The sequence below is a fragment of the Manis pentadactyla genome, chromosome 6, assembly GCF_030020395.1.
Source record: "Manis pentadactyla isolate mManPen7 chromosome 6, mManPen7.hap1, whole genome shotgun sequence".
Classification (NCBI taxonomy): Eukaryota; Metazoa; Chordata; class Mammalia; order Pholidota; family Manidae; genus Manis; species Manis pentadactyla.
The window spans coordinates 102,388,052-102,410,607 of record NC_080024.1 but is presented as its reverse complement, the minus strand read 5'-3'; the positions used below and the strand labels follow the sequence as shown (position 1 = coordinate 102,410,607).

General features: G+C 38.7%; 1 protein-coding gene across 1 annotated transcript; it reads left to right on the top strand.

The window, feature by feature from the left end:
* The first annotated feature begins 18,535 nt into the window (after positions 1-18,535).
* On the top strand, positions 18,536-20,450 carry LOC130684128 (phenylalanine--tRNA ligase beta subunit). Its single transcript, XM_057503986.1, has one exon. It carries the CDS (start codon positions 18,546-18,548, stop codon positions 20,313-20,315), a length of 1,770 nt encoding a protein of 589 aa, XP_057359969.1. The 5' UTR covers positions 18,536-18,545; the 3' UTR covers positions 20,316-20,450.
* Positions 20,451-22,556: the final 2,106 nt, after the last annotated feature.

Here is a 22,556-nt window from a genome sequence, read left to right as displayed (position 1 = left end):
TAGATATTTGCTCATGAATATCTGACCTAAGTTATGAAACATAAGTCATGAAACTTACATTTTCTTTTGGCTGAAATAATAGGTGTGCTTACATAAAGTCATGAAACTAGTATGTTGAGACTATCATTTGCGTGGGGACTGAGAAGGGTCAAAATCTGGGATATCATCAAAATGAGTGAAAATTAGAAATCAATTATTTTAATAGTCTCTTTAAACCAGCCTACTTCTCATCTTTCCCTTCTTCCCTTTGTGTTGTGCTGTATTCTTTATTTTTTTCTTTTTAAATTTACTTCCTCCACTAAACATATGACAAGATACAGAGAAATTCAGCTGTGGCTGAGGACTGAAACATATAATCATGGCTTCGAGATTGTCATGACCCTTTTATAACCACTGGCCTAATGTTTTTAGAAGGTATGACATACAGAATACCGTTCTTTTCTTAACATATGGAGCAATAGCTGTTAGATTTTACATTTACCCCTAACTGGTCTAGTTAAAAATCCACAAGACTAAACACACTCCTCACCTTTTGTCTCATAGGTGATTTTATATGTAGCTTTACAACAACTACTGTTCACATCAAAGACAACTTTTATCAACTGATGTGTTTTCTGGCTCCTATGGAGATTGTACCCATACAGTGTAACAATCGGATAAACATCTCTTTAGATGAAACTAACAGCAGCAGTCACAGCTGCCGGCATTTATTGGAATTTGCATAAAATTTTTTACCAATAGCTTATTGAATAACTTTTTTCCTGATAGATAGATAATAACATAACTTCCTGAAAGTATGTCGCATTTTCAACAGCTTAGCAAACGTGTATCTGAAGGTAATATTCCAAATCCTTTGTGAAAAAGTGAGGATAAAAATAAATACATGTGTGTATTTGCTTATGTATTCCGCATTCATCTATTTATGTCCTTACTTGTTCATTTATACACGCATGCACCATAGCTCTAAGAATAATACGGCAGCCCTAAGAGTTCACCTCTTGGATCTTCAAAAGCAGAGAGCAGAACTGACTGCTGGTCTTAGCTTCTGTGTTCTGAAATCACCTCCACATCCTGACAGGCCCTGCCTGCCACGGGCTGCCCCCAGCCAGGGACTGAGCACTGCAGAGGTACCAAGGCTGGCCGGGTGCTGATTGAGAGGGCAACTCTGAAGTGTGACTTTGGAGCTCCCCCTGCTGCATTTCCTTGGAAATGCATTACCAGCTAGATGCTTCCGTCCCACCTTCTGCCCTTCCTTCCCTCTCTCTTAGGATCCAAACTCCAACGCGGTCTGATGGTCTCTGCAGTTCCCTCCAGTCCCCTCCAGCCCCCTCCAGCCCCCTCTCCATTTCCTGTCACTGGCATTTCCCTTAATGAGTCATCACATGTTCAGTGTGTGTCTTATTTTTTATTTGGATTCTCAAAGGGCAAAGTCTAACATATATAAAGTTAGATATTTTAGTCTTGAAAAAGTTTCTTGAGAGGCAGTTATTTTTTAAATGATATCTACAGAGTAAGAATAAACTAAGGGATAGCAGATAAAGGGAAATTGTAAAAAGAAGATAGTACAAACAGGGCTGGCAGATAATATCAAAGAAAGGAGAAAGACAGGAAGAGGTGAGAGCCGGAGACCCCCACAAAGGCAAGTGCAGACATTCGGCCAGAAAGAGTAAAGCCTACGGTGGAGAGTGTGATGGCGAAAACAGCCCGCTCCCGCCACGTTCCCAGACTTGGGGATGCTTCCAGCTTCCTGCTTACCCTTCACCACCGCCGTGGGGGAGAGGAACAGACACCCACCTAATATTATCTCTCACCTTGAATCAGCATGTGGGTGCTCTTTTTCATCCTGAAGCAAAAAGTTGCAGAAGAAACAGTGTCTGCATTTCAGATTCCAAAAGGGCAAAAACGATTGCCTTTAGGGGTTCTTGTAAATATCTGGCAAACTTCCTGATTTAGATATGCCCCTGTATGAAGACCGGTCCTGTTAAAAATGCAGGAATAACAAATTAGGGGACACTGTCCCTCACCATAACATTGGCACTGTTAAAGCCTAGTCAACGCCCTTGCCTGCAGATGGGATCAATTCAGACCACGGCGAGATAAATAATTGTCTAGCTGCAGACCGCATCTATCAATTAAAGCCACTATTGCTTTTAGTAAATATTCTCATATTCTATAGCCAAAACATTCTTTCACCGTATCTTTTTCCTTTCCTTTACTCCTTTATTTCTGGTTGTTAAAAAGAATTACCCTTTTTCTTTTACAGGTGTTAACATTTTTAGCATTTCAAAGACTGGGAAGACCCCTCCCCTTCTCACTTCTTCACAAGACAAAGGGTTGAAGCTGTACAGGAAAAATCCTATTTAATCTACTCCCTCCTCCTCTGTCCCCAGAGGGACTTGACTGGCTCAAGGACAAGATGCGTGGAGTCACGGAAGACACAAGAATAAAGTTTCTGTTATCAGCAATATTGCTGTGGTAGTTCTCGGGGTGAGCGCCCACCCACGAGCCCCACCCACCCACTCACCAGCCACAGGAATTTCGGCCTGAACTTGGCAGTGCCGCGAGGCCTCCTCTTTTGAACAGAGCTAGTAATTCCTATGGGATGGGGCTGCTGTAGGTACTAAATGAGAAATACATGCAAACACTTAATGGAAGGCAAGGCATGCGGGGCTCAGTATAGATAACTATTAAACTGCATCAATTTTATATTTATTGATAATCTTCCATTCTAAACAAAATGTTGCAAGGTAGCATAGCATTACTTGTCCATTATTTTTTACTGATTAGAAAACTGAGACTGAAAGAGGTTAATTTTCCCATGAATATATCAACCTGGTGTCAGTATTGGTAGTTTCCAAACCCAGATCTGACTTCTGAGTTCATGCTTTTGCCACTATCTTAGGGCAGCACTAAACCGAGCTGGGTGTGCCTTACACTCTTGGCACGGCTGTGAGCTAGTGTATGTATGGGCTGTGGTCTGCCTGCTGAGCAGTCTGTCTGCCAGAAGAATGGGAGACAAATTATGAGAAAAGGCTCAGTCCTTACGGGTATAGACGGTGTACAGTGAACACGCTCCCCTTCTAGGCAGGGGAGATGAAGGGCTGAGCTGCGGCCGTGTCTCGTTTCCACACTAAGGAAGTGCAGTACATCCAGGACGAACGTGCAGGTCTCACAGTGCTCCATATTCTTCACTCTGTTTTTGGAAAGGCTTTCTGCTTCTGATTTGACAAGCCATCTGCCTTGTTAGGTTTCCTTCCTTGTCAATTTTTTTAACCTTTTAAAATAAACCCTCCAGGCAGCCCAAGGTAAGGCAAAGAAAAATAATGAAGAAAAACATGTGCTGAGGGCTTTGCTGCTACAAATGCCCATCCTTTGTGCTTCTAATTTGTCTATTTGTTTTGTTGGCTTGAAGTTCACCAATTAGAAATGTAATTTCTATGCTACTGACTGTATGCAAATATAATTATTCACTATTTCTTAATTCTAAATTGCAAGATGGCATACTTTTAGAAATCCAGAGGGAAATATCATTAGCTACTGAAATCAGCTTGTCTTTTCCAGTCAAATGTGCCTTAATAACTTTTATTTGTATAGTACTTGTAATTGTTAAAGCGCTTTCATATATTTTGTTTGATTTTGTCCTCAGGCTGATCTATTCTGGGATTAAATGGGTTGTGGTGCAGGATGGTGCAAGATGTGGTGGACAGATTGCATTTGGTAAAATTTCTACAGATTCTGCCATGTGATTCTTTCTCCTCGGATGAGTCTTGGGATGACAGGAACCTATATACATCTCTTAATCTGTCACATGGGCCACAGGTGGAAAACTGATTTAGCCACAGGGAAAAAACAAACTTAACCTGCTCTTTCTTGGTAAATATTTGCATTTTAAGTGCATTCAATTATCTCTGAAATCCTGCCTTTGACCTTTTCAGATTCCCCAAGAACTTGGTGGGGCAGGAAGCCCTCTTTTAGCATGCCATAAGAAGCCTTCTGCAAGTTGCTTAATATTTAAAGGCTGAAAAAATAATTACTTTGGCTTCAGTATTACCAGTTTTATTTTTTTGCTTGTATCCCCTGTGATCTATGAGCAAATTACTTTATTAGGAAATCATTAAAGCATAATTTTCTTCCATATGCTATGACTTGAATTTTAATTTCTTATAATGAAACTACAGGTTCTCGTGATATATTATTATTGTAAATAGTATGCTGCCAGATATTGATACCAAATTGTCATTAACCCTGGCGCCTATGCCTTTCTTAAAAGGTGTATGAGTTTACCAAGGTTGTGTCACATTAAGGCCCCCTTCACCCCACTTATACACAAAGTGCTCTCTCTAAAGAGCGACTGAGAAGAGTCTCAGAATGAATTTCCATAAATATTTCCCTTTGTGTTGTCTTGTTTTATCCCTGAAGACATGAAAACCCTACTGAATTTGTGTGGGCCATTCTGAATGCCTTTCTTACTTATTTAGGGCATACAATCTGTGCAAGGCAAAAGCGTGGTATTTCATAAGGTCAGAATACGATGGGAAGTAAATGATTAGGTTAGAAGGCAGGCTGAAAATTGGGACTTTTAGGGGACAAGAACAGGAATACCCAGAACCCCCAGCTGAAATTTTGTTACAATCAGTCTTGTCATCAAAGACATGCCTTACAGACAAATACATCTTAGCTTTCCATCTCAGCATATGTCTGAACTTTTATCTTGCTATATATTTTTCCTGGCTTTTGATCTTTGGGAGTAGGTTACAACTTTCAGAAAGCTGAGCCCAACAACCAGTTCCAGTGCTTATGGAAAGGATTCAGTTATCAGCCCTTAAGTAACTTGAGAAATAGGGATCTGAACAGGAAAAATATGTTTATTATTTCACTACACACACTTTGTAAGAAACAAGTGGATGTGTTTATATTAAGTGGTAAGTCTTTTCTAGTACTATACTTTCATTAATTTGTTTAAGGCTTAAAATCATTTTCACATGCCCCTTTTCTTCAGTGGCCATGGTTTTATTTGGCAATAGGTAAAAATTGGTTCACTTGCCCTCTTAGATACAGAGTGCAAATTTGAGAGTATTAAATAGGCCTTTAAAATATCTGATCACCTCAAATACTTGGGATTCAGTTGGTTAGTGTCCTGCTTTGGAAAACTTTGAAACTCAGCAGAGTTCTTGACAATATAGTAAAACCGCTGTAGCCTAAAATCTTATCATTTCTCAGAGGCATATGAGTTCCTTCCATGAAAGCTTTTTCTTTTTCTTAACAGGAATCTCATTTTTTTATGCCTTCTTGTGCATCACTTGGTTATGAAAATCATCAGCATACTATTTTGTGGTTCTCGACTGTAGGTAGTAGAAGAACATGTAAGTATTTTATATTCAATTCTCCCTTTCTGCAGATGAGAAGAGGCAAGCTAATAATGAGCATCCAATAGCTACTGGCTGAGCTGGAACTAACATTTCAAGCTTATTCACTCAAGATTATCCACTATACTTTGCAGTCTCAGAACTTGATCTCCTGAAAAAGGACTTCCAGGAGAGGAAAACTGGGTATGCTCGCCTTGACATCTTCTCAGGGTAACCTTCCTTCCCACCCGCAGCATGGGGAGGGCCCAGCCACACAGGCATTAGCAGCCCCCACCACCCAGTGCTGTATTGGCGGTACTCCAAACAGGCTGTGCTTTAAAACCACCCAGGCGTCCTCAACACACCACTGCAGGCTCTGGCCACCACGGAGTAAGTGGTATTGAACTGGTATCACAACTGCGGTCCTGAGTGCAAAGTCAGACACCGTGCATGAGGCAACTGTGCTGATGCAGTGGACGAGCAGTCAGACGTTGGTGATGTGTGAGAGAATGAAACTGTAAGAGATGTGACCCATTTTGCCAGATTTTGCCTACCACCACCTCCCAGTTGAAGGACATGGAGGCAGAATCCCCACAGATGGCAGCCACCTCTGTGGGCCAAGGAATGCAAAGGAGCAGTTTGGGCCTGTGGACTCAAGTGGATTTGTAGACCAGGATACAAGGGGGGAGGTGATCCTGTGGATGGCGGACCCAAGGATGGTGTGCGCTTCCCTGTAAGCCCCTGACTGGGGGCTGCTCTGCAGGTGCCCAGCACCTATCAGGCCTGAGGACTGAGAGCTGTGCAGGCACGCCAGAGGCAGGTACTGCGGGGTGGAGGGGCATGCTCTGGCCTGGCTGAGAAAGGGCACTGCACAGCTCTGGCCCAGCTGAACCCCTCAGGCTTGGAGGCATCTTTGGTTAAACCAGGTTTATCTGTTCTCTTTTCTTTGTGGTTCTTGCTCTAAGACATAGCCTTACTCTGATCACATGGCCTTTCTATATCTCAACTGGATGCCCAGCCTAGGAAGAACACCACACATGGGCACATCATAGCCAAACAATGGAAAACCAAAGATGTCCAGAGAACCTCACAGCAGCCAGAGAAAAACACACATCGTTTCCAAAGGAACAATGAATGGTACAAATGATGGCTAACTTCCCTTTGATATTTGGTAGCCAGAAGCCTGAAAGACCGAATATGTAAAGTGCTAGAAAAAAAAATACTGTAAAGGCAGAAATCTTTAATAATGAGGGTGGAAATAAAAAGATTCTCAGTTAAATAACAGCTCGGGAAATTTTTGTCAGGATACCTGCACTACAGGAAATGCTAAAGGAAAGCCTCCCAGGTGAAGGCAAAGGCTACCAGATAGAAACTTACTAACTTGGGAATTAAATTGATTAAGTCATAATTAAGTAAAGAACTGAGAGAAATGGTCAGTATGTGGGCAATAAAAAGGACTATCTTCAGTAAATAATGTATATATACAAATAAAACATATGACACTAGAAGCATAAAGGATAGGGAAGATGGAATTACACTGTTATGAGGTTCTTACATTTTACATAAACAAGGGCAATATTAATTTTAAGGAGACAATGAGAAGTTTAGGAGGCACACTGCAATTCCTAAATAACACTAAAAAGTATATAGGGATATATCTAAAGACACAATGGAGGAAACAAAGTATAATATTCAAAAACTATATATTGAGATCAAAGAAAACAGGGACAGAGGAATGAAAGAACCAAAAAGAGGCCAAATAGGAAATAAAAATTGTTAAAGTTAATCCAGTCATTGCACCAACTGCATTTAATGCAAATGGACTAAATACTTCAACTCAAGAAGCAGTACCTGACCATATGCTCTTTACAAGAGAGGCCCTTTAATGGCACTGATAAGTTGAAAATAAAAGGATAGAAAATAAAATATAGAGTGTGAACAGTAAGTATAGACAGCAAGCATAGGAAAGCTGGCATGTCTCATTTAATGTTGGATAAAGTCAATTTCAAGAGAAAGAGTATTACTAGTGATAAAGAATATTTTTATGCAGATAAAATGGTCAGTTCATCAGAAAGACACTGCAATCCAAATATGTATGTATCTAGGAACAGAGCTCTAAAACACATGAAGCAAAAAGACTGATGGTACTGAAAGGAGACCTAGACAAATCCATAATCATGGTTAGAAACTTCATAACCTCTTTTATAATAATCAATAGGAAAACAAGACCACCTCCCAAAATGTCAAAACACAGACCACTTGAATAACACAATAAGAAACCAGCTGACCTAGTGGATATGTTTAGCGGTGCCCCCAACAACAGCAGAGTACACATTCTTCTGAAGTTTTCAAGATCCAACTTATGATGGGCCATGAAGCTAAGTTTCAATAGGTGTAAATGATTGAAATACCACAGAATATTTTCTCTGACTAAAGCAGACTAATATTAGAAAATGATAATAAATTATCTAAAAATCCTTACATTTTTGGAAGTGAAACAAGGAACTTCTAAGTAGCTTGTGAACAAAAGGAGTAATACAATGAGAAATTAGAAAATATTTTGAACTGAGTAATAATGACAATACAACATACCTACATTTTTGGCATCTAAACAAAAACGGTGCTTGAAGGGAAATTTGCTTTAAATGAATTTATGATAGAAGAATTGTTTAAAGTGAAGAAATCTAAGTTTATATGTGGAGAATCTTGAAAAAAGCAAATTAAGCCCTATGTAAGTTGAAGGAAATTAAAAATAGAAAGAAGAGCAGAAATAAACAAAATATGCCAAACAATTTTAAAAGTCAAAATCTAAATTTCTTTTAACAGCTTAATAAATTGGATAAATTTGCAAGACTGATAAGAAAAATGGGAACATACCAATTATCAATCATCATGCACATCAATAGAGATCCTATAGAAAAAACAATAAGGGGATATTACTAAAAACTTTATGTCAACACGTTCAAGAATTTGGGTGAAATGGGAAAAAAAATCATTCAAAAACACAACTTACTAAATCTGACACAGAAATAGAAAACAGAAAAGCTCTTTATATATTAAAGAAATTTAATTTATAAAAATACAGAAAAAATACCTGTTGAAAAAAAACTCCAGGCCTTTATGGATTCACTGGTGAATTCCTTCAGGCCTTTAAGGCAGAAATATTACTAATGTTGCAAAAAAGCTTTCAGAAAACAGAGATGCAGGGCATGCTTTCCAGTTCATTTTATGAGTTCCTCATAATTATATACCAATATTACCCATATGCATAAATGTAAAGATTAACAAAATATTCTTAAATTGAACTCTAAAATATATAAAAACAGGATAATTCATTATGTTTAATTGAGGCTTTTTACAGGAATGTAAAACTGGTTTGTTATTCAAAAATCATTTACTATATTTCACCACATTATCAGGAAAAGGAGAAAGATCTTATAGTTACTTTAAAATACAGGGAAAGCATTTGACAAAATTCAAGATTTATTCCTAAAAGACAGCAAGCTGAGAATAGAAGAGAGTCTCTCAGCCTGATAAAGATCATCCACGAGTAACATACAGTCAGCACCACACTAAAGAAAATACAAAAGACAATCCACAAACTGGGATAAATATTTAGGTAAAATTAGAAAGACTGACTATACCAATTATAAAAACCATCTGCAAATATTTGTCAGCAGTCATAGACATACACTTAAGATTGGTGCCTTTCACTATATGTAAATATTTTAAGCACATTGCATTCCCGTCTTTACACTAAAAATGCATTGTAACACTGATGCCATGGCTTCTTTTGGTGGCTCCTCTTACTCAGATTCTGATCTGGCCGTTGTGAGGTTGGGCCACAGCCAGAACTGGCTACATAATTTGTAGGACCAGTACAAAATGAAAATGCATGGTTTAGAATTATTAGAAAATTCAAGATAGCAATGGAGCATTAAATCCAGAGAGGAGCTTACCCAAGCATGGCCCTTTGTGACGGCACAGGCAGCCTGGCCACCATGAAGCCAGCCCTGGCCACAGATATGATGCTTTTATATAAGCTCCTGCCATGATTCTCATGAGCAAACTGGGTTGAGATTCATTTATAGCACACTTGGAGCAATCTGCAAATCAGTGCAAATTGCAACACTTACATGCTTGACTGGTATATAGACTGCTATTTTTTAAAATTAATATACTACTATAACCAAGAAAATAAAATTTTAACATTACTAAATATTTTTTAAATGCCATTGTACATTTTGCCACTATGTGTGGATGAATTCCAAAAGTTCAACTGCTTGATGTTCGAAGAGAATGCTCACACTCAGGCAGCCTGGGAGTCCCTGCTTAGCACACCACCTACTCCCACACCTGGGGCTGTCCTGCAGTCCCTGCTCTCTTCTGATTGTGGGCACCTGAGTAGGGACAGAGCTCCTACTCCACGAAAACATCCATTCACCATATTACAGCTCTAGGAAAAGAATTTTAAAAATTAATGGTATTCTTATTTTCTAATGAAATTCTTCATAGTTTACATTTTAGCCAAAAGGCTATTTCAAAACCCTGAATACTCTTGACAGCAGATAACAGGAATGGTAGAAATATGCGGGTTGGGGAAGCGATAGAATGGCAGGAAGAGGTAGCTCAAGAAAAGCAATGCTCTAGGTTATCATTATGTAAATAATTTAACTGTATGCAAATTACTTAGTAAAGAATATATTAGAAATGTTTTTTAAAAGTGTAGTAAAACTTCTAAAGTCCACAAATATGTGTTAAGTAAATACAAATGGCTAAAAAAGAAAACCAGAGATTATACATGTATTTTTTTTCTGTAAACACAACCATTTTCTTATTCAGCATTTTTTTTTAGCATCTATAATATGTCAGGCATTGTTCTGGGCCTAGGATTTTATCAGTAAATAACACAACAGCTTCTCCCCATGGAGATCACATTCTAGTGAGGGGATTAGAGATGGTTCGTAAAGCAGGATGTAGCATTTCCATTACAGATTCCTAGCGCTCGTGGAAATGATGTCCGTGGAAAGCCATACCCCTGGTACAAACACCAACTCAGGGAACCAAAAGAGAAGGGAAAATATGTGACACCCAGGAGATGTTCATATATAATCTGGGAACTCAAAAAGTTTGGAAAGAGTGAAACTAAACTAAAAAAATTTGAGTAGGATAGCATTTAACAACATTACTGCAACTTCCACGTTGTGTACTTGCCTTCACACTGTTCTTGGATGGCTCCGGAAGGCAAGGGCCACGCCTTACACATCTCTGCATTCCCATGTCCAACACGTTACCAGGCACACGGCTGTTGCATAACACATTCATGACTGAATATATCTGATGCATTTTCCCAGCTTAAAAGTGATCAGAGAAGGTAGGTAAATAGATGTTTCTGGAATATTTGAGTAAAGAGTTTTTGTCTCTTTGGTATCTCAGACAGATATAAACTAATAATTCAGGCTATCATTTCAACAGAATAATAAGGTCTCAATGAAAATAACTAGGGACTAGCATCCAGGCTGATGTGGAGAGAGTGTTTCCAGTAGCCCAGAGATAAACAGGTATCACCAAAAGGCAGTTTGCTTTGAGCACTTACAGGAAAAATTTCTAGGGAGTTACAAAGAACTGTGGCTCTCCTTTCTTCCCAGGAGATTTGAGCACAAGGAACAGAGTGATGGAGGTAAAATGCAGTCTGAGCTCTGTGCCTGTGTCTGCCTTTTGCTCTGAGGCACCCGTCAATCTCTCCTGCTATAAATGCAAGCTGGTGTGTCTGACTAAAGAGACGGCGAAAAGGTGAAAAGGATTGAGGAATGCCTTTCAGTACTCTTGTAAAATAAGAAACCTCAGAGGACGGTTCTGGGGAGAACACAGGAATAGAATGGGTGCCAGAGGTTGCAGCCATTAAAGTATAACAGAAGAAAAAGAAAGTTCTTCTGTAGCTTGTGTAATATTCTTATGGGTGGCAATTCTTAGCATACTAAATATAAACAGTGTCACAAACTGAAAATAACACAAAAATAAGGTGATTCCCTCATGCTGGAAGATGAAAACATAATCTAAGTGCAGTGAGCAGTAAAGATTAAAGGTGAAGATTATTCTCGTGTTAGACTGTAAGCCCTTTGAGGGCAGAGACCATGCCACACACAGCTTCCTATTGCTGGGAGCTTGCACACTGCCTACCACATTAATGTCTGTTAAAAGAGTCAACACACACACATACACACACACACACACACACACACAGGGGTGGGGGAGATAGTAGATATCTTTGAATCTTTGAAGTACATGATAGATTTGCTGCTCTCAGAGTCCTTAAAAGGAAAGAAGCAGGAAATCCTTAAGATGTTTTTTTTCCTTTCTGAGAAGATTATTCTGAAAACACTGATCAGAAGTTAGACTTTTCCTTAGAGATCAGGAGCTTTCTTAAGATGAGAGACCGAGAGACAGACTTTCCTATCAGAGAGAGCAAGTCAACAGTTACAAAATGAAATGGAAAATAGTGAACTCGAATGAGCAACACCTAGCGTGAATGATGACATTCTCAAGAGTATGATGTTGGTGACATGAGGGAAAGGACACAGAGCCAGCCAGCAACAGGGCATCTTTTGAAGACTTAGAGACCACAGAAAGAGCAAATATTAGAGGAAACAATGACCAGAGCTGGAACCTCTTTTTTGTATGAAAACATACAAAAATATGTGGAAGAGAGAAAGTACGCAGTTAGAGAGGATTTGCAGTGCATCCACAAATGCATACAGATTCCACTGAATTGAAGTGAAGAAGCCTTGCTCCAGTGACATTTATGTCTTGAAGAGAAAGCTAAGGGACTTGGGAGAGGGGAGAATTTATATATTTTTGGCAATGTTTTATATTTAAAGTTGTGATTTCCTAAGCAATGAGAATTCAATGATGCCAAAATTCAGGAGCTTAATGTATGAGTCCAGGAGAAAAAAAATTTAGAGTTTTTTTTTTTTATAACATTTGAGATAAACTTTCTCTGAACATTTAACTGATAGTTTTGAGATAAACTTTCTCAGAATATTTAACTCATAGTTTTGAGGTATATACAAACTAAATAATTAAGATATATTGCCTCCTTAAATTATTTAAGTCAAGAATTCTGTGTTATAGGAAAAGACAGAACTGAGTCATTTCAAAACAAATTGGAAAGAATAAAATGATCACAGTTAGTTCTTCTAGGAGTGAGACTCTAGAATGAGAAGGAAACAGGACAGAAATGTCTGACAGAAATGTCTCAAATAAAAATGCAGTGATATGACAGAAAGACAGAGACAGAGAGAGAAACTCCAGCTTGCTTCATGTTCTTCAGACAGTTAAGGTTTTGTAAACATGTTAACAAATGGAAAGGAAAGGAATCCAGTTTAGAGGTACCAAAATCACCACAAGAAGCCTAAATCAAAGCATGGAACAATTAAAATGTCCTCTTATTGTTGGCACATTTTAGATCCCTTTGAACTATGAACTTCAAGACCATTGACACTAATGGGAGTGATATGCACCCCAGAAAAGGGACTCATCTAACAATAAGGCTGCATAACTAAACACCATGGACCGTAGTGGAAATGTCCCCATCAGCGGGGTCCATGGCCAAAAGCCAGGCAGGCCGCCATGGAGTGAATGAATTCAGACTTCAGAAGGCTGACTGTCAGGAAAAAGGAGGGGTTCATTAAAAACACTCCAATAGTTCTGGAGGCTACTTGGGAAGAACGTGTGTATTAGAACTCATCTAGATGTTGCTATTTCAGATTGTAAATGTCTGACATACAAAGAACACTCAAGTAGTTTTTTCCTCTGTTCTGAATATAATTCCAACCAATGTCAAAGAAGGAAGTCTTTCTCCAAACTATGGACAAAGGACATAGCCCCAGGAGTAGGAAAAAGAGCATTCTTCTTAAGCCTTCAGATTTATTAATATACCAGCAAAATGGACAAAACTGAACTATCCTCACCATAAACAGTTTTAGACCATTCCAGCAGAGATAATGTTACTTGCTTGCTGAAATCTTAGAACTAAGTTCTCCACTGTCATGGTGGATTCAAGTCTGTCTAGCTTAGTGCTTTGATTTTAGTAAGGCTGATTTCTGTCCAGGATCTTAGATACAGAAGTTCACAGAATTCACTCAAAGCAGTGAAGAGTCAGAGCTGGTCTTGTTGGGGAAAAAGTCAAACATACATACAGTTTCAAACCCACTGGGCCCCTTGCTGACTTAGTGATCTACTTACCCTACTCACTGGTGTTTAAAAGTCAATTGTAATATTTATGTCAATGTCAAAAGTTATATCCCAATTTCTTTGGTTTATACCAAATAGATACTTTTCTCCTTAAAAGGTAAATATCTCTTAAAGAGGGAATACTTAATATTTCATCAATCATTTACAATTTATTGTGGTTAACATGTAATATTCCTTCCTGAAAGTCTCTCTTTAGAGATTTGACTCCTCAAATGTTGTGGCAAGAGGAAAAACCAGAGCTGGAGACACCGCAGTGGCCAAAGAGCATGCTGTGGGGTACACAACACGTACATGTAGTAGGGACCTCGGGAGGTACCAGTCCAGGAACCTGCTGGAATTTGGTGTGTTGCTATGATCCTGACCCTCTCCAGTCATGCTTCCCACATGCAAGTATTTTTAGTCTTTTTTTCATGACAGAGTTACCACATTGGACATTTGTATGTATTTGACACAATAAAATTAGCAACGTGCATTTTTATTTCATAGTCTAAGAGAACATTTAAAAATTCTTTTGAGATTTATGTTGGAAAAAGTTGCTACCTTTAATGGATCAAGTGCAGTCAACATTTGATTACTAAACTCACTGAAGGTAGTAGAAGGAAACATTTTAATATATTTATTGAAAAATATGTGACTTAGGCCAGTAATTGAGCATAAGTATAACATATCCTCCAAATTAATTTCAATCTATTTGCATCAGCCGGGGCCACTGCGCACATTTCCATGCTGACTCTGCTTCAGTTTTACCTAGACTCCTATCAATTCAAGGAAAACAGTTTCTTACAGAGACCAATGCAAAATTGCAGCCTAAAACAGCCTTCAATACTTATCCTCCAGTCTACTATGTTTTACCCTATTTTAGCTATGAGCAGATTAAAATTATATAAAAATATTTCTGAGGCATCTGGGGTTTTGAGGGAATAAAGTCTTTGAAGACCACCTCTGCCTACCAGCACAGATACTTGAGAACTCCAGCAGCCATTCTCAGCAGTGGGCCACAAAAGCAGAAAAAATCAGCTGTAAGCACTTTTCCTTAAGCCCAGGGGGCTCCCAGACCAGGGGGCCCCTGAAAAATCGTGTATTAACTCCAGAGGTAAGAAGGCCTCTATAGAGAAAATGAGTAGAAACCTTACTGAAGTATGCATATCAGGAACATCGGGAAAATGGCCATTGATTCCTTTGAAAAACACAATAGAACAAGACAACAAAAAAGTCAACAGCACAAATGGTCCTATAACCATTATGGAAATTAGATTTAAAATTTTTAGATCTCCTGTAAAAAGAATTTCCAGGCCCAGATGGCTTTACTTGTTAATTCTACCAAACATTTAAGGAAGAATTAACACCAATTTTACACTATCCTTTTCAGTAATAGAAGAGTAACACTTCCCAATGCACTTTGGTATTATGCTGATACTAAAAGAAAAGATACTTTTTTTAAAAGGAAGGAAAAGGAAAGAAAGCTACAGATGGATACCTCTCATAAATTTAGATGTAAATACTAAATATTAATAAATTAAATTAAATAAACTTAATATTAACAATTAATTAAATATTAATTCAGTATTGACAAATCAAATTTAGCAATGTACAAAAAGAATTCTATGCAAAGACCAACTGGGATTTATTCCAGGTATGCGAGACTGATCCAATATTCAAAAACCAATTAACTGTAATCCACCATACCAACAGGCTAAGGAAAAAAATCACACAATCATGTTAACTGATGCAGAAAATGCAGTTTACAAAATCCAATTCTCATTCATGATAAAAACTCTCAGAAAACTAGGAACAGTGGGGAACTTTCTTAAATGGGAAGAGCACATATACTAGAAACCTGTAGCTAACATCATACTTAAGGGTGAAAAACTAAATTATTTCCACCTAAGACTGGGAAGAAAGCAAAGAGTTCTGATCTCACTATTCTTATGTGACAGATGGAAATTCTGGCGGGCACAATAGAGGGAAAAATGCATCCATATTGGGAAGGGGGAAACAAAATAATTGTTATTGGCAGATTCCATGATACAAAGAAAATCCCAAAGAAGCTACACAATGCCCTTTAGAATGAATAAGTGAGCTCTGCAAGAGTAGAGGATATTAAAGGAATGTATAAAAAATTCACATTTCTATAAACAATGAATATTTGGAAGCTCAAATTAAAAACACAAGATGATTTACAATTTCTCCACAAAATAAAATATTTCAGTATAAATCTAATGAAACATATTTTTAAAAATTAGTTATAAAATATTTATGAAAAATGTCTAAGAAGACCTAAATAGATGAAGACACACACCATATTCATGGATTTAAAGACACACATAGTTAAGATGTCAATTTTTCACAAACTGACCCATAGGCTGAATGAAATGCTATCAAAAACCCAAGTGTTTTTTGTAGACATTGACGAACTTACTCTAAAATTTATGTGTACAGGCAATGGTGCTACAATAGCCAAAACAATTTTGAAAAAGGAGAATAAAGTGGTAAATATTCCTGTACCTGATCAAAAGTGTTGCTGTATACTACAGTAATAAAGACCTAACATCTATCATATACACACTGCTCAATGGATCAGAATAGAGAACTCAGAAATAGACCTTAACAAATAGGCCCAACTGGATTTTGACAAAGAAGCAAAAGCATTTCAGTTAAGAAGGACAGCCTTTTCAACAAATGGTGTTGGAGCAGAGTCAGTCATCCACAGGCAAATGAAATAAACCTCGACCTGAACCTCACACCTTATACAAACATTAACTCAAAATAGATCACACAAGCGTAAATATAAAAGTTCAAATCTTTTCTAGAAAAACAAAACAAAACACAACAAAACAGGAACAATTCTTCGATCGCTAAGGCTAGACAAAAAGTTCTTAGGATTGACACCAAAAGCATGATCCATAAAAGGAAGAGTTGGACCTCATTAAAATTAAAAACTTGTCCTACAAAAGCCCCTGGTAAGCAGGTGAAAAGACAAATTACACAATGGGTAAAAATATTTGCAAACCACATGCCTGACAAAGGAACTGTTCGAAAATTTGTAAAATGGTTAAAACTCAACAGTTAAAAAATATGGTTAGGAATGGGGCAGGGGACATGAAGAGACATTTCATTAAAGAGGATATCTAGATGGCAAACATGCACATGAAAATACAGCGTTAGCCATTAGATAAATACAAATTAAAACAACAATGATATATCATTGCCCTAAATGGCTAAAATTTTAAAAAGAACAGTAATGACATCAAATACTGATGAGGCTGCAGAAAAGTTGGATCACTCACACATTGTGAGGGGGGATATAAAACAGTATAGCCACTCTGAAAAACAACTGGCAGTTTTCTACAAAGCTAAACACGTGCTTAAAATGTTCACCACAGTCTAGCAATTGCACTCTTGGGATTTGTCCTAGAGAAAGTGAAACTTACGCTCACACAAAAAACATATTCCTCGATGTTTATAGCAGTGTTACTTGTTAGAGCCTCAAACTGGAAACAACCCAAATGTCTTTCAAGAGTGAATGGTCAAAGGACCTAGGGAACATCTGCACCATAGGGCACTAAGCAATACAGAGTATAGGCTGTGGAGACACACAACTAGATGGATCTCAAGAAAATTAGACTGAGTGGGGAAAATAAGCCAATCTTAAAAGGCTATATATGTATGATTCCGTTACATAGTATTCTTGAAATGACAAAGGGTAGAAATGAATAACAAATTAGCAGTAGCCAGGGATTTGGAAGGGGGCTGGCAGAGAGATGGCTTTGGCTATAGACATGTTGAATGAGGGATCCTTGTGATGGAATTGTCCAGTACCTTGGCTGTGGTGGTAGTGACACAGGTCTAGGTATGGGATAAGACTGTACAGAATTACATACACACACACATATAAGTGCATGGAAAGCTGACAAAATCTGAATAAAGCCAGCAGATTGGAAAAAAGAAGAAAAAAAGGCAATTGGGTTTCATACAAGACTGTTCCAAGACATTGGTTTTTTGTATGTAATGGCTGTTATCACATTGTCCATAAAACAGCATCAATTTACAGAGGTGCAAACGACCAAAAGACCTGCTCAACTGACTCACTTATTACAAAACTTGCACCTCCAACTACAACTGGCTTTTCTATTTAAGACACTCAGCTGTATCCTTAAAGTATTTCCTTTCTCAGCAATTTGAAACGTTGAGAAAATAAGGATATGGGCAGATAGAGTGGGTTAGGACAAAGAATAACTTCAAAAGAAGTATTGCAAAACAAAAATGGGCTCTCAACAACAATGGATCCTGTATTTTTACACGTCTACATTTTTGGATTCTGTCTTTCCTCTGCTTCCTCTCACTTATTCAATACATTCATTCATTAACCAAGTTCAGTGTGTACCTCCTATGGACCAGGTATTGCTTAGCTGCTAGGAATGCAAGAGTGTAACCATGAAGTACATACTCTCACTGAGCAAACAACATTCTAGCAGGGAAGGAGAGGTGATAAGTAATCAGCAAAAGAAGCTTTTACAGTCTTAGCATAGACAGCCATAGGCAGCACTCTTTAAAGTACTGAACTGCACAAGTGTCCCCACTATACTATCTGTGTTCTCTTACAAAGTTATTTGGGAAGAATATCATTGCCAAAGAAAGACAACATCTAATACATAACCCGAGTACATACAGGGTTATGTACTGGGAGAGAATTCTCCATAGGTCTCTTGTGTTTATGTAGGTCTTGCAGGTAAAGCACTGCCAACTTCTGTTCTAGGCTCTCTTTTTGAGACTGTTCTTATAAGGAACAAGCTTGGGAAAAAACCTTTTTGTCTCCATCTGGAGCAGAGGGTGGGTTTATTATCTGTCCAGAATAATGGAGGTACTGTTCTGCCCACTGAGACAAAAGTCAAGCAGATTGGCTTGCTGTCTATTATAAAAGACTCAGGTTGGTGGGCCCGACTCGCCATGCCGACTGTCAGCGTGAAGCGCGATCTGCTCTTCAAAGCCCTGGGCCGGACTTACACTGACGAAGAATTTAATGAACTATGTTTCGAATTTGGTCTGGAACTTGATGAAATTACTTCTGAGAAGGAAATTATAAGTAAGGAACAAGGTAATGAAAAGGCACAGGGGGCCTCCAATGTTATTCTTTACAAAATTGACGTCCCTGCCAATAGATATGATCTCCTTTGTCTGGAAGGATTGGTTCGAGGACTTCAAGTCTTCAAAGAAAGGATAAAGGCTCCAGTGTATAAACGGTTAATGCCTAATGGAGAAATCCAGAAACTGATCATCACAGAAGAGACAGCTAAAATACGTCCTTATGCTGTAGCAGCTGTTCTCCGAAATATAAAGTTTACTAAAGATCGATACGACAGCTTCATTGAACTTCAAGAGAAATTACATCAGAATATTTGCAGGAAAAGAGCTCTGGTTGCTATTGGTACCCATGATTTGGACACTCTGTCAGGCCCATTTACTTATACTGCAAAGCGGCCTTCAGATATCAAATTCAAGCCTCTAAACAAGACCAAGGAGTATACAGCCTGTGAACTGATGAACATGTACAAGACTGACAACCAGCTTAAACATTACTTACATATCATTGAAAATAAACCCCTTTACCCAGTTATCTATGATAGCAATGGTGTTGTCCTTTCCATGCCTCCTATCATCAATGGAAATCGTTCCAAAATAACAGTAAATACCAGAAATGTATTTATTGAATGCACAGGAACTGACTTTACTAAGGCAAAAATTGTTCTTGATATTATTGTCACCATGTTCAGTGAATATTGTGAGAATCAATTTACGGTTGAAGCAACTGAGGTAGTTTTTCCTAATGGAAAATCATATACCTTTCCAGAATTGGCTTACCGTAAGGAGATGGTGAGAGCTGATCTAATTAACAAAAAAGTTGGAATCAGAGAAACTCCAGAAAATCTTGCCAAGCTTCTGACCAGGATGTATTTAAAGTCAGAAGTCATAGGTGATGGGAATCAGATTGAGATTGAAATCCCTCCGACCAGAGCTGATATTATCCATGCATGTGATATTGTAGAAGATGCAGCTATTGCTTATGGATATAACAACATTCAGATGACTCTCCCGAAAACATACACCATAGCTAATCAATTTCCTCTTAATAAGCTCACAGAACTTCTACGATATGACATGGCAGCTGCTGGCTTCACTGAAGCGCTGACCTTTGCTCTGTGCTCCCAAGAAGATATTGCTGATAAACTTGGAGTGGACATCTCTGCAACAAAAGCAGTCCACATAAGTAATCCTAAAACAGCTGAATTTCAGGTGGCACGCACTACCCTTCTTCCTGGCCTCCTGAAGACCATCGCAGCCAATCGGAAGATGCCCCTTCCTCTGAAACTGTTTGAAATCTCTGACATTGTTGTGAAAGATTCTAGCAGAGATGTAGGTGCAAGAAACTACAGGCATCTCTGTGCTGTTTATTACAGCAAGAATCCTGGGTTTGAGATTATCCACGGACTGCTGGACAGAATCATGCAGCTGCTTGGCGTGCCTCCTGGTGAAAAGAAGCGGGGTTATGTGCTCAAAGCATCAGATGGCCCTGCTTTCTTCCCGGGGCGATGTGCCGAGGTCTTTGCCAGGGGTCAAAGCGTCGGGAAGCTCGGGGTCCTTCATCCTGATGTGATCACCAAATTTGAGCTTACCATGCCCTGCTCCTCTCTGGAAATCAATATTGAGCCCTTTTTGTGAAGATGGGCTCTGTGATTCTCTCTCCCCAAGTGTCCCTTTCTGCTCCCCTGCCACCCTTTAGTCGTCCCCTCCCCGCCTCCCGAGGGAACATCCATTTGTGCTTTAATGTCTAATAAGGCAGGAGGCACTGTCTGACTCTGTGGGTAGATGCCAGCCTTTCTCTGCACTAGGCCAGCTTGTGCAAATACAATGTGATGTCTGTGTGACGCTTCTTCGTTCAGCGACAGCCCAAGGAGTGTCAGAGAAATGCCCTGGCAGGGGGAGGATGCAGTTCTGAAAACCAGAAATGTTCTTAGACGTCAGAGTGTCACCCATCCCTCCTGCAGAACTGGTTCCCATTCTTTTCCTCACTGATGAAATAAGGTAGTTGATTAGAGCACAAAGCGCATGAGTATGAGATGGCGGAAGATTCTGGTTTTCATTTTCTGCATTGGACGTGTTCAGCTTTGGAAAACAGTTATTTTTAGAAAACCTTTAAGAAGCAGTTAGCCTAGTAGTTATAACTTTTGAAGCCATTTTAAGTGAAAGGTAACATCATTTAGAATATTTGTGTATTTTTTACTCTCATCTCTGAAACAGAGTATATGCAACATATTGATGTCAGTGCAAGAGAACATTAGGAAACAGTGCAAAATACTTTGCCCTAGGCCAAACTTTCCTGTAATCAGTGTTATAAAATCACAGGTGAGATACTGGTTTCTGTCTTACTTTGCAGGGAGGTATTAGATTTCTACCAGTCTGCCTTTTTTTTGCCTTACAATTTATTTCCAGACTTCAGTCTAGACTCTTAATAGGCACCATTTACTGAAAAAAGTTGAATCTAATGTTTGAGAAAAGTTCTCAATTACTGTGGAGGTGATATGAAACACAATAAAATGTAAAACTTTAAACCAAGTCCCAGTAGAAATAACTAACACATTTAACACAGATGAGACAAGAATTATCTTCATGGAGCTTTTGCTGAAACTGCTAAGAAAAACTGCAACCATGTTTCTATGAATCAGGGCCACAGAGTCCAACTTAGCCAGATTTGTGAACATATAGATTTCTATCTCTTCCTTCCCAGTTTTGTTATAGGCAGGTCCCTACAACATTTAGAAATGAAGTTATACCTGTTCATGAAAAAATAATGCATGTCAAAAGATTTGTATCCATCCAGCATACAGATTTCTTACAACTTAATCTGGTTTTTAAAAACTGGACAGACTTGAACAGCTATTTGCCAAAATAAATAAATGAAAGAGGCACATGAAAAGACATTCATGATTAGTCATCAGAGAAATGCAAATAAAAACCACAACATGAATTAAAAAAAAAAAAAAAAAAAAAAAAAGACTCAGGTTCCATTAGCTTGGAGTTTCCCTTCTGTAACACAGCCCACCACAGGGGTAAGCATCACCAGGCCCTCATCATGTCACCCTGGGAGATTTGGGGCTCACAGAATTGGTATCAGGAGAGAGAGGAAGGGGGAGAGGGAGAGGGAGAATGATATTCTCTGGCTACTACCTCTGCTGTCGGTAGTAAGCTGTTTTTGTCTCTGATTCGGGAGTCTTCTGTCTTCTATATAATACCCAAAATACTGGGAGAGGCTAACAAGTTGTCTTACAGTTAGTAAGTTTCAAGTCAACCTGCTGATAGGGTAAAATTTCAGACTCTTTGCAGTTCTTTATATTACAGTCTAGTAGTAATTCCCAAATCTCACCTATACAAGCAGGACCCAGGTTCCTATCAACCTCCTATCCTATCCCTCCTGTGTTTTTGAGAGTTTCCAGAGGAGGTGTCGTGTGTTCCATTAATGCTCCTTTTATTTTTTTCCCTTTCTCCAGCTTCCCCAACTGAACTCTGCTGCCCTTGCAGCCCTAGCTGAAGACGCTTCACTGCTGCTGATGTTTTACTTTAGACTGCTGACATCTGACAAAATGCTGTCCTCAGTGCTACAAAGTTTCCAAATTAAGTGTAAAAGGGACATTGTATGCACTTGACTATGCTGAAATCCCAGGCTTCTTTCTGATTCTGACACATCGATCACCTGGACAACAGCAAATCTGCTGCCATGCAGCTTCTAGATCGTTCCTTGAGCTTATCTGTTTGGAACTTAAGTGATCAATTTTAGATCTAAGGAACCTACATGGTGAGTAATATATGATACTCACCCCATGCTATTTTGTCCATATTCAGCCATCCCACACGCATCCATGAAAACCTATTTCTTAATTATTCTTTCACTAAAACAAAACTTAG